At 39.4% G+C, this 13,785-nt stretch overlaps 1 protein-coding gene across 1 annotated transcript in view; it reads right to left on the bottom strand.

Moving 5' to 3' along the window:
- The window catches only part of Ca10 (carbonic anhydrase 10), a 491,194-nt gene that overhangs the window by 268,167 nt on the left and 209,242 nt on the right, over nucleotides 1-13,785 (bottom strand). Inside the window, exon 3 of the mRNA XM_035448143.1 lies at nucleotides 10,837-10,979. Coding sequence (XP_035304034.1) covers nucleotides 10,837-10,979 — 143 coding nt within the window. The remainder of the gene's footprint in view (nucleotides 1-10,836; nucleotides 10,980-13,785) is intronic.

Raw genomic sequence — 13,785 nt, 5'->3', positions numbered from 1 at the left:
AGAAGGGTGGGAGTGGACAGCCGAGGTTACGGAATAGCTCAGGAACAATCAGGTTATGTAGTAGCAAAAGCCTCAATTGGCAAAGATATTGGAGGAATATGGCTTGCAGGAAGCAAGTAAGTAAAGAGAAATTTTTAGAGAGAAACTTGAATGAAGGTTAGAGAAGTGAGATTCCCATAGAATCGTTTCCCACCACCTTCCAAACTTTGTGAAGCAGGCCAGAGAAACTGTAGTTGGAGAAGGTGGGATCCCAGATGTAAGCGACTCAGTCTGCAGCATTCTGCAGCAAGCCATCCCGATAAGAATATTTCTTAGAAATTTGAATACCTGCCTGTGGCAAGCTGTTTCTACTCTCTTTCCCATAGGTTAAATAAGTGAATTTTTAAAACAGTACTATGACACAAGAAATCAGAACTCCTGTATTTTTTTAAAATGAATTTATTTTAAAAAAGAATATTTCTGATAAATCTAAAACATTTTTTCCAGCTCCAGCTACAATTAATATTATTGGTGACTTGTCTAGACTGGTTTCCCAGGCTCTAAGTATTGGTTGTAGTACTGGGAATTACCCTGACCCCTAAGAGAATTACTATGCTGGGAGATTTGGATCAGTCAGCATGGCAGAAAAACATGCCACCGGATGTACCATATTCACAGGTTCCTGTGGTGTGAACACTTCTGCCATGATGTGCTTAACTTGCCAACTTGACAAGGGAAGGCATACAAAATGGGCTTTGAAAAGTTGGTGCAGGGTAATTTAATTACTTTTGATGTGATTGTGAACAATGTTGTTGCCCTGATTTTCAGTTGTGTATCATTAATATACAGGAAGGCTACCGAGTTTTGTATATTAATTGTGTATTACTGCTCTGGTGAAGACTCTTTGAAGACCTCATACACAATGAATACAGGACACTAAGAAATCAAGCAGGAGCTGAGCTGGAAAGCTCTTCTGTACCGGCTAGCGCTGGGTGTGGGAAGGCAGGTTCTATCCAGGCTACTGAGGAAGGGAAGCCATGAAGTGCTACCTAGTAATCATAAAGGCTGCCAGAAGAGAAAAGTCATCAGCTGTCTTTCTGAGAAGCCTGCATGCTGCAATTTTGATGTGTCAGGCAAGATGTGGCCACTGCTGTAACAGTGTGCCATGGCTGTCCTGGAAATAATCAACCACTTTCTCATTGAATTTGAGGCCTGTTGCATAGAGTGAGCACAATCCTGGCCCTGGCCCTGTAAATCTGCTCAAAAGCCTTTGACTGGAGACACAGGCTCTAGGGAAGAATGTATTACTCAAGTTGCATTAACTGGGTATGAAGCCAAGCTACCTTCTAAAATTTATGCTTATATCTATAGACCAGTGATGGTGTTCGTCTAGGTCAGAGAAGCTTCTATTTGCATAGGGCAATATTTAATACAGTCTTACAGCTGGCCAAAGCACTGAGAACAAGTGCTCAGCCTTAATCAGGATGTCTATATTACCTTCTCCAAGGACAAGGGAACATCACAGAAGATGGGGTGGAAAGACTGAGAGCCAGAGGATGGAGAAAAATGGCACGGGATGCCATCTTCTAGATGTAGCATGGCCATAACAACCACTAGCACACAGCAGATGAGAATACTTGCACAAGACTTGCATTAGAAAAAAAATGCAAGAAGGAAGGAGGGCAACAAATCGAGGGAAAAGTTACTTAGCTAGATTACTGGGAGAGGCATGAAGATGGTTAGTGGTAGTGAATATGATCACAATATGTAAGCTTACAAATTAATTTTTGTGATTTAATATTTCCAATATTCTCTTAAAGAAATTATGCTCAGTTTCAAAGTAACTTGAGTTTCCCCTCATTCAGTATCATTTACCAAATCCCACAATTACTGATCTTCACAATGTTCTGTGAAATAAAAAGAACCTTTTACTTTGTGGTGTACAGAGGAGGCGATATTGTTTCCTTGGCCATGTGTATTCATGAACAGAAGAGGAGGAAGAGTAAGAGAGTTGGGGAAAGGTGAAAGAGAGTGAGGATATCAGAGATGAGAGAAATGGATGTGAACAGACATGAGAAATAGAGTAATAACAGGGGAAAAGATGAGATGAATAGTGGGAATAAAGGAACAAGAAACAGAGAAGGGAAGCAAGAAAGACTGATTGCTCACCAGAGGGGTGGGATGAGTATTAGATACATTTATAAACCATGAAAGCCAACAGCCAGGTGTTTCCTTGGGAGGCTTGTCTAATGACTGCATTGATTTCTTGGATGATACTAAGAGGTAAATATCACAAGGAGCTGCCAAGACAGGGAGCAGAAATCTCAGCCCAGACCTAGGGATCACAATGGTACCCATCACAGAGCAACTGTGAACTGAGTCTGTATTCTGACTCAGAAGGCAGCATCTGAGTCTTCCTTGTTCAGCACATCTTTCATTATAGCATTGCTACCCACTGAAAACTTGCAATTCTGAAAACACTGCTCCAAGAACAAACACAATTACCTTGGCCTCCTTTCTTTATCTTTAATCTAATTTTTTTCTTAGGCAACATTCCTTTTGCCATGAATTGTCCACTCCAGCCAACCCAAAGGAAATTATACTCAAGGAGATAGTTCTGCATTGCAAACTTGGAGAAGTAATTTTTGATAGAGATTGAAAGAAAGCAATGCAAATGTCTTCCAAGCTCAAACTAGCGCTTCAAAGGGAATTTTCCTTAAGGAAGGGGTAACATCCTCATTATATCCTTATTTCAGGGCTAGCCTCAAGGAAATACATTTCATGTTCCCTGTCTAACCCCTATAGAGCTGTCAGAATTCCAGGTGAGAAGGATGAACTCAAAGTGCTCATTTGAATTCAATGTGTTCTAAAATCTCAAGTGGCCCTTTGTGCTTGTCAGAACTCTTATTTTCTGTGGTCTCAGCGTAACAGAAGGCCATCCAATTTTCACACAGCTCTGATTCCTGTTTCAAACTGAAATCTTGCCTAAGCCACTTGTAAACACCGGGGCTACTTCTATATAGCCGAGGCTGCATAGGAAAAGAACAATCACAAGGCATCCAAAATTGCTACTTAAGATAGTTTCCCTTCAGATAAGTTGATAGATAGACACATAGATAAATTAGATTGATAGATGATACGTAGATACATACATAGATACATACACACATACGTACGTACGTACGTACGTACATAGATTAGATAGATGGTAGATGGATGGATAGATGGAAGAATAGAGATGAATGGATGAATAGATAGATTGATGTTTGGAAAGATAGGATAGATAAAACTAAAAATACACAGATGATAGCCAGATAGTGGATGAATGGATTGATGGATGAATAGAGAGATGAATGGATGAGTAGATGGACGGGTGGTTGGGTAAACGGATGGGAAAGCAGGTTAGAAAAATTTAAAATACAACATGCACATTCTTCTTTGTCATCACTTTGCTCCTCTTCTTCTTTACAGCTCTCTCTCGGCGACTTTCCCAGTAGTAAATCCTACCCTTGGCGTTGTAGGTTCTGATTCTTGGATCCTCTCTTCTCAGTGAAAGGTGCTTCACAGCCATGGCCTCACTCATAGAGGTGGTACTCCATGTCCTAAGCAGTCATGCTGAATTTATCCTGGTAACTTTCCTGTGATCTTTACTCACAACAAGCATGTTACCCTAAGCTTCATCTACATTTCTCATGTGTACTAATTTAAAAGCTTACCGTGCCCAACTATATCTGTAATTCCTTTTAGAAGTATATAAGGATGGGGAAAGTTCGCCTTTCATGCTCATTGAGACACTAGTGAAGTGTCTCTGAATTCTTCATCTATTATCCAAAGATCTTGACAAATCTGTTACCAATTCTAATGTGAGCATTAGCATCTTTGACAGAGAAATTCAGATGTGAGCTAAGTTGTGCTTTTTACTAACACCAGTGACAACACTTCTGATATCAGAAAGCAATTGTATAGGATGCTTTTAGTTACTGACATTTGATAGTTTAATTCTAGTCTGCCTAATACATGTATTTTTTTTTTTCTTGTAAAAAGTAGATGTTGGTCTGATATATGAAGCTGAGAGAAGGCAGAGTTCTCACAGGTGGCCAATAGATGGCAATATGAAATTCAAACCCAGGTCTCATTATGACTTATCTATGGACATCTGTTCCCCACCTAATAAGGACTTATGTGGTGTTACTGCTTCTACTTCCTCTGACTGTAGCTTTAGAAGTCTTTCTCATTTTCCGGAAGCCTGTATTCATTCCAGACATTATTCACTGTGAGGTTGATTTTATGAACCATTTCTCCTTCTCCTCTCACAGCTCTTAAGTATCATTCAGAAATGTTATTTCTGTCAAAACTCCCCATGCAGTCAGTGTATTCCACATCTTCCACTCCCACCAGTTCCTTTATGCGCTACCACCATTTGCAAGCATATTACTATAATTTTCTTTTTAAGAGCCACCCAGTTCCCTAATGTCATCTGTGAGATCATGTCTCCATTTTAAGTACGATGGTTTAAAATTCTGCCCTTTGAAGTTTTCATATCTACACACCTGACTGAAAGTGTAGCATTGTCAAATGCACTGACTACAATAATATTCCCATGCTTTCTACTCCACATCACTTACCTTTTCCTTGTTGCTTCAAGTTAGATTCAGTAAGTAGACACCTTATTGCTTTCTTTAGAGAAAAGACATCATCAGTATGTCAAAACGACAAAATACAAAAGAGTAAGAAGTACGTGTACTTTTTCAACAGGGTTGGTGCTAAAACCTATTATACAACATAAATATACATCAATATATATATATATATATATATATATATATATATATATATAATTTCCATATCAGAGTTTCAGTGTAAAAGGCTTGTGATGTTTCAATGGAGTTTAATGAGAACTGATACCCGTGGAAGTTCACCACAGTTATTCAATAAAATCCAGCATCAAAGCAACATATTCAGATGAAAACCTAGGTCCATCTTTACATTTTCTTTTAATCTTGCAAACATGTTGTTGGATCACATGACATTTAAAGGTCTTTCTGAAAGTTTTATTTCATTCTATTCACCTTTTAATGCTAGCTCTTATTCCAGCACCTCCATAAAGCTTGGGTCATCTAACACAACTTATCGCCCCTTAAAAATAATGCCCAAATGATTCGTTTGTTAATTAGTAGTTTCATAGTTCCTTTCAGTATATGTTTCACTGTTATCTCAAGAAGTTTTAAAAATAAATCACCCCCATATAGCTCCTGTATATCTATATTTTATCTCTAAGTATATATATATATTTATATAATATATATATGTGTGTGTGTGTGTGTGTGTGTGTGTGTGTAATTCTTGGTAGACTGGAAATGCCTAACACCTATGTTTCAGGACATAGTAAGGTATGCCACTGATAGTAGTAATTATTTATGGTCAGCTCCACTGGGCTATGAGCTTCATGGGGGAAATTTAAAAATGGGGGAGTGATGAAGATTTTACCTACAAATGCAATTCACATTCCATATGTTTTCAACTTATTCAATACTCATGGCGATTACAATCCATGGAGTATTGTTTTAGTGACAGATTCGGTGGATGACCTTGTTCCCACTTATCATGGATGGATCCCACATTCTTCCCACTTTGAATCATAACAACTCTTGAATAATTCCACATAAACCTTTTCATTGGTAACCAATGGTAATATTACACCAATTCATCTCAGGGAACTAAAAATGAAAAAATGAAAGCCCGTTTATCCCAAGAAGTTCCTAGTCCAAGGACGAATGTACTATAGATGATGAAGCAAGTCCTAAAGGAAATATTAGTGAAGTACTTAAGCCAAATGAAGAAAGATTTCATCGTAAGTCAGAGATCAAGGGAGGTTCATGGGGGAGGTGACACTGAAGTCACAGGGAGTGGATATTGAAAAGGTAGGATATAAAGTCCTGAGTCATGTCAAGTGAAGAAGGGTAAATTGTTGCCAAAGCACTGATTCCAGTGTTTACATTCAGAGGGAAAAATCAGTATTATAGCCTCATAGCCTCACTTGGTGCAAGAGGTACACAGAAAATATATGCAGGATGTGTCTTTAAAAAGGAGATATGCAGTTGAATTGCAACTGTTGCAAACAAACATCATACATGTTTATTGTTCACCTGGTGTGTGTGTGTGTGTGTGTGTGTGTGTGTGTGTGTGTGTGTGCGTGTGTGTGTGTGTGTGTGTGTGTGTGTATGTGTGGGTGTGTGTTTCAAGACGGATTTTCCATGTGGTGGGTAAGGATGTCAACTGTGTTCTGACCAGCAACTTCCTGGAGTCCTGCAGTTAAGGGACAGGAGTGTGTGTGTGTGTGTGTGTGTGTGTGTGTGTGTGTGTGTGTGTATGTGATATTTTTGTGTAGTTGTGTAACAGTTTCCTTGAAGATTGAATGCTCCTTAAGCATGAAGGCAAACAATTCAAAAGAGCTTCAGGAAGTACCTGAAACTGACCAGATTCACTAGGTCCCTACCTGCCAGAGTAAGCAATAAAAACTGAGTCTCTCTCTCTCTCTCTCTCTCTCTCTCTCTCTCTCTCTCTCTCTCTCTCTCTGAAAAGCAGAGGCAAGCTGCAAAGAAGACTCTCAGATGGTGGGCTGATAGCTTTCCACAACTGTAAGGCAAAATGAATCTTTCCTCCCTTGAATTGTATAAGTACAGTGGTTACTACGATGCAAAATTTACCACTGTATTTATACAAACTGGATTTGATATCTTGAAAAATCTGTCAGTCACTTTTAACAACCATGAGTTGATTTATTTATAAATCCTATATAGAAAGGATTTATTAGTTCAAAACCAGTTTAAGGGGACCATGTTAAAATAATTTATTAATTTTCTTCTTTGACTATTTAATACATGTATATAATGTATTCTGGTCACTCTCACCCTCATCAGTGTCCCTTATAGGCCCCTGCCTCATATTTGTGTCTTTATGTTTTGCTTATGATCCATTGAGTTTAGCCAGAGCCATTTGTGTGACCCTGGCTAGTTTTGAACTAGCCATTGGAATCAGTATTTTATATGCCCATAGACAACCAGCAGATATTTTGGTTTCATGTTTAGAAATCTTACATATCAGGTAAGAAGAGGCAGATTGAAAAGTACCACTTTCTCAGAAAAGAAAACCATTGCTTAAGACATGCCATTGAGTAAGCAACTCAAAAGGCAAAGGAAATTACTATTTACTAAAATGTATTCTCAGGAACTGGGGTGGTAGCTCAGTAAATCAAGTGCTTATTGCACAAAGGGACCAGAATTCAGACCCCAGAACTACGTAAAAAAACCCCAGCTGTGCTGACGCATGCTTGTAATCCAGTGCTGGGGAGATAGACATAGGTGGATCCATGAGGCCTGCCAGTCACTTGGCCAGCTCCAGACCAGTGAGAGTGTCTGTGTTAAAAAACAAGGAGGGCATCTCTGGGGAAATAGCCCCTGAGATTGTCCTCTGGCCTAAACAAGCACCTGTACACATGCACAGCTGTACACACATGTATTAACACATAAGTAAAATTTCTCTATTACATTCAACTTTTAGATTTTCAACTAATCATTATTATTCTTGATTGTTCTTATCTTGGGATTGCTTTCGGCTCTTGCCTATACTAATAAAATCCTTTATGGCATCATCCAAGCTCTAAGTCAGGTCAGATATGGTAAAAAACAAACAAACAAAAAAGACAGGTGAGAGGCAGACACCCACAGATTAACACTGAGCTGAACTCTGGAATCCGGTTGCAGAGAGGGAGGAGTGACCAGGGGTCAAGACGAGGCTGGAGAAACCCACAGAAACAGCTGATCTGAACAAGGGGTTGCTCATGGAACCTGGACTGATAGCTGGGAGACTAGCATAGGACTGATCCAGACCCCCTGAACAATGATGTCAGTTTGGACGTCTGGGCAATCTATGGGGCCTCTGGTAGTGAATTAGTATTTATCCCTAATACACAAATGGATTTTGGGAGCCCTCTCCACATAGAGGGATACTCTCTCAGCCTAGACACACGGGATGGGGTGGGGTCTAGGCCCTGCTCCAAATGATATGACAGACTTTGTAGATCCCCCATGGAAGGCCTCACCCTCCCTGGGGAGCAGAAAGGAGTTGGATAGGGGGTCAGTGGAGGGCAGGGGAGGAGGGGAGGGAGAGGGAACTGGGATTGACATGTAAAGGAAGCTCGTTTCTAATTTAAAATTGGTCTAACTGCAATTATAAAAATAAAATTAAAAAAGACAAGTCAGGGCCTTGGCAGAGCTGCTTCATGGTTTTGTGCAAAAAGACACATTTAAATGCTCAGAAGGAATGATGTTCCTAGATAAAAATGTGACATGAAACACACTTACTAGGGTGCATTTAACCTACTGACACCCAACTGATCTCAGGTTTGAAAGTGTGGCACCTTCCGCCATTTCTACAAAATATCCCATCTACCAGGGTGATTTTCAAACCATTTGAACTGCACATTTCTTTAAGGCAAAAATCTAAAATCAGAGCAGTGTTCTGAATCTTTATTTCCAAAAGAAGTCATTACATACCAGCCTTCTACAGCTTGCAACATGATTTAGCTATTGTCTGTCAAGTTCATACATTTCATCTCCTGCCACTGTCTATATTTTATTTTCTGCCTTACATAAATGTAAAGGGCACAACCAGCCGGTTCTGAGCTCGTCAAACCCCTGACAACACAAATCATGCCAGATATAAATATTTTCATTGTCACAGCAAATGTTTCCAAAATCACAAACTCTGATGCCTTTGCAAATTGATTTGGAACATGTACAATGTACTGAACTGAAAAAGATAAAAGAAAAAAAGAAACACATCCCCCAAAACAAACAAAAGGCCCAAATAAACAATAATATTCTAATATATGAGAAACTGATTTTTTCTTTCCCAATACATTTCTTTATATCAACGTTTTCTTCTAAGATGACCTGACAAAAGGTGGAATATGAGTTGATTCTGTGTCATTTTGCCATCTCTCCCACTCTACTCCCAATGCATGCTTTGCCTAAAGACCTCTAGAATATATTCTGCAACATTTTCCTGCCTTTTCAAAAACAGTATTTTAATTAGAGTACAAAATAGTGGGTTTCATCATGACCTACTCCAGTAAGCATGTCACCGTCAGTTGATCATGGTCAACCTTTCATTATCCTCTCTTACTCCTCTCGCCCACCCCACTGTACCGCTTTCATTTTCCAAATATCTCCACATACATAGTACAACTTCTAGATTCTGCACAGGAGAGAAAATACACAGTGTTTTTCTTTCCTTCCCTAATGCCCCCTCATATTCCCATCATATATTACATACAACAAATGCATAGCCAGCATTTGACTCTGTGGAAACACTAGAAACATTTTGTTTTATTTCAGGAATGAGCCAACAGTATCTACTTCTTCAATATTGTAGTTGGAGTCTTTGCTAAAGCAATAAGGCAAGAGAACAAAATACATAGGAAATAAATAAGTCAAAGTATCTTTATTTTTATATGATAGCATCCTATATTTAAAAGACTCCAAGGACTCCACCAGATAATTCTTAGATCTGACGAACACTTTCAGCAAAGTCAGGATACAAAAATCAGAAAATTTTTTGCATGCTGATAATGAACATACTGAGAAAGATATCAGGGAAACAATCCACTTGTCATAAATTGATAAAATATCTGAATGAGTGTAACCCAGGAGGAGAAAGAGCTATACAATCAAAACAATGAAATGTCACAACTCTTAGGAAAATGGCCATTTCCACCGCGAGCCTTAGGACTTGGTGTCTGTTCCCATCACTCTCTTCGACCCCATTAAAGTTATTATTGCAGGCCTTCTGCAATGCTTCTTAAAACCTGTCTTATAACCTGAGTCCAAGCTGCTAACAGGTTTATAAGAGAGAGAGACAGAGAGAAAAGTGACATGGTGGAAAACATGTTCCAATATATCAGAAAGGGTAAGAAAACGTCCAAATGGAATGGTGTGGATGGGTAACAGACTGCAAAGAAGGAAAAGTGGCAGAGCCCGAACAGTCCAGCTCTGCAGAAGGATCTGCCAGTAATAACAAATATCTATAATTTCAGCCCTAGCTTTTCTTTTCTTTTTTTCACACAAGTGGCTTTTCATTCTTTTTTAAATTCACAGTGAAATCACCTTCAAATACAATTTTCTACGTATGTGCATTTCCCCCAATTCAGACACCCTGGCCAACAGTAAAAGGCAATGAAAGAGAAACAAGTCAGCAAGAGAAATATCAGACTCTCACATTGAGCAACCCCCAAAGGCACTATGCCCTTCCCAAAGTAAGGATTCACTTCTGGCAGGAGGAGAGGGCAGGGCTGAGTCTGGTCTAAGAATCACAAAGCATAGCTCAGCATTTCCGGGCACAAAGGAGGATTCTTAGCCAGCGAGATGCCCCTAAGAAGATTAATTATTGATTTTCCTATAAATCATCTCAGGTGATTGTTGTTTGTTTTCCCTCCCAGGATGATAAACGTCTGATTTTACTTTTGTTAAAATAAATTCCTTCTACTTCAGTGCAGTTAAATGAAGACCAAAAGAAGAAGTCTCAGAGGAAGGATTTTCCAACATGGTAGTCAGGGGAGTCAACTGTGTTCTGACCTTCATGGGGTACCAAGGGTTAGGACCTCACACAACTTCCAGGGGTCCCACAGTTGTGAGGTCTATGGATTTTATGTAGGAAGACAAGTGCTATTTGGACATAGTTACATTTGTCAGGAGTGCTCTTGAAGTCTGTGATTGCTAGGTGTCACTCATCACAGAGACCAAGATCCAGAAGACTAGCTTTGACAAAGAACATCATGGAAGCAACATGGTGGCTTACCTTCCTGCCTCCAGTGTTGATTCGAAGAGGTGTCAGAAAGGGGTCGAAGATCATGTGACTGGTCTCTATGTTGACTGGTGACTGCCGTTTTCCAACGGAACAAAGATTCCAAGCTGAGTTCACCAATCCCCAGAAGGAAGGAACTAGGAGTAAAATAAAAATTATAAGATTAGGCTGGGTGGAAAAAGCAACATATTAAAGGAAAACTAAAATTACAAAGTGGTAAACAAAGTGTGTCCAGTAATATTCTGATTCAAGGAGATCTCAAGGTGTTGTCATGGTATTTCCCAGGCTTCAATCTTGTTCAATTTCTCTAATATCATCTTCATGACCTCTGAAGGTCAGATTTTCTTACTTTGTGCACATACTGTAGCCTCTTTATTGTGTTTATGCTTTGGTACTAACTTTGTCTTTTAAGTCATATCTTCTTTGCAACATGTTCAAAGTACACAAGTATTTAACAACTCCAGAGTAGACGCTCTGTTCCTCTCCTAGGTGGAAATGATGTGAGAATCAGTGGTGTCCAATCCTGAAGTTATCTGAAGCTTTTCAAAATCATTTGACATTTATAAGGTGTTTTTTTGTGTTTTCTGTCAAGACCAAACTGAGGGAATGGTTTATTTTTATGACCCCCAAATCAAAACTAGACAGGAGCTTAGCAACTTGACTCTATCTTTGTTTGGTTCAACACTGAGTCATTAACCTAATGTTCCAGCAACTGAGGAACGTGATCATTTGAAAGACAGGAAAAAAAAAATCACACCGAGAGCTGAGTGCAGATATCCAAGGGAAAGCTGTCAGCTCACTTCCAGTGTTCCAGTAAAACACCTGTTAGCATAATTATTTATAGCATTTCCAGTTTTGTTTCCTTGTATTTAAGTTAGCGGATTAATAGGAAGAGTTAACACTCAAAGTTTATTCATGAAGAAACTATACCTTTAGCATTTACTGTCTCATCAGTATTTCCACTGAAGTGCAGAAACCAGAAACCAGAAACCGTGTATCCTTCATTTTTCCCTGTGAGTGTTTGGTCATTCATCTACTGATTAACCCACAGTATATGTAGTTAGCTCCTACCTTTTTGTTCTGCCCTGGGTTAGGCTGACTCTCAAGGAAAGAATAAAAGGATAAGAATAATGAGGACCAATAGGTGAGACTAATTGGAGGGTGCTGTGTGGATATTGATGAAGGGCATCCAGTTCATCCTTGGAGGAGTGGAACCAGACAGTGATTATTGATGAGCATTGCAATCATGTCATAATCCTCTTACATGAATCTGCCATCTTAGAAACTCAAGTTTAATGCAGATGTTAACTTACAGCAGCCATTGTGCCTGCTCATATCATAATGGCTAAAAACTAAAGCCTGAGAGGAGTGTAAGAAAAACTTGCCAAACAGTTGTATAGCACTGAAAAACTGTGAATGATGGGATGTTTGGTCCCATACAAACCCCAAATTCTCAAGTCAACCCCGGGCAGCAAATTCCCCGAGAAATACTTTAACACCAACATGCGATGGGATTCATATCTAATTTGACTTAATCCATTCCAAGGAGCCTCTGGTCGCTCTGTTCCCTTTAGGTTAAGGAGTTTCAATTGGCTTCCTCAACATGAGCAATTTTTAACATGGCAGCACTTGCCAGAAGGAGAACCAGAAGGAAGAGAAAAAGATACAAGAGTAAGAGTAAAAGCAAGAAAACTTACTCATGGACATGTGCTTCCTTGATGCCCCCAGTTCTTATTGTGTAAATTATGTTATCATTGAAAACTGCTTAACATGTTTACAAGACACCACATCCTAGCAACACTATAATATAGAATGAAGTTTTTGCATTAAAAATGTACTTTTCAGATGGGGCGTGGGGGGAGCAGGATGAGAGGAGGGAGGGAGAACTGGGATTAGAATGTAAAGAGTTAATAATTTTTTAAAAATTGTACTTTTCATCTGAAATGTTCTCTGAACCTTAGGTGTTGTGTTGGGACCTTGTGTTGTTTGGTACTGGGTACCTATCCATCAGTTGTTTTCTGCACGTTGATCAGCTGTGGCAGCTGTGGCTTTTTGTCATGGTCTACATCTGCTGCAAAGAGAAACTTCTTTGATGTGGTATGAAAGCTACATTTCTCTGTGGGTGTAAGGATAAGCATTTTAGAATGAAGTTAGGAATTGCCATGGTTTAGTAAAGTGGCAGTAGGAGGTTGTTCTTTAGGATCTGTGATTCACTAGCACTGCATAGGCAGCCAGGTTTCCATTATTGGGCATGATTTCTCCTGTTGTAACAGACAGCTGTTGGTTATTGCAAAGATGTGAGCACCACTATTGCATCTTTAGGAATGTCCCACCTGCTGGTCATTGTAGTCATCTAGGTGTCACATTTTGGTAGGGGCTATTGATTACTTCCTTCCCTTGACAGTTTGCATAGCACCTTTTTGTACTATGAAAGGTAGTCTTTAGGACAGAGGCTTCTAGATCACTTCCAACTCAAATCCTTTGGGTCCTGTGTCCATGGTGTCTTCCAAAACAGGGACTTTCCTTCAACTTCTGTGAGGCAACTAAGGGCAACAGAAACGACTTATATTGTTTTTGGAGTCTCTTGGAATTCCCTAACCAACAACTTGAAGGAGGTTTCTCATGGCTGAAAATGGATTTCTGCAAGATAGTCTATGGCCTTTTGGGAAAGCATTATCTCCTCAACTAGCACAACTTCATTGATGCACACACACAGACACACATGAGAGAGAGATGTAGAATATACATACGTGTATATATGCATTTATATATACTATATGCAATAATAAACACAAAATAATGTGACTCTCTAAGGCTTTTTCAGACATCCTAATTGTTATTTGTCCATCTCCCTTCCAAATAAAAGACATCCTTTTCCATTTCCCCCTTCATATCACCACTTCATATCCTGCTATTTCCTCCTCTAGAGCTCCACCATCACAG

The sequence above is a fragment of the Cricetulus griseus genome, chromosome 7 (assembly GCF_003668045.3).
Source record: "Cricetulus griseus strain 17A/GY chromosome 7, alternate assembly CriGri-PICRH-1.0, whole genome shotgun sequence".
Classification (NCBI taxonomy): Eukaryota; Metazoa; Chordata; class Mammalia; order Rodentia; family Cricetidae; genus Cricetulus; species Cricetulus griseus.
Note: the sequence above shows the minus strand (reverse complement) of the source record. Positions and strands in the feature narration are given on the sequence as shown.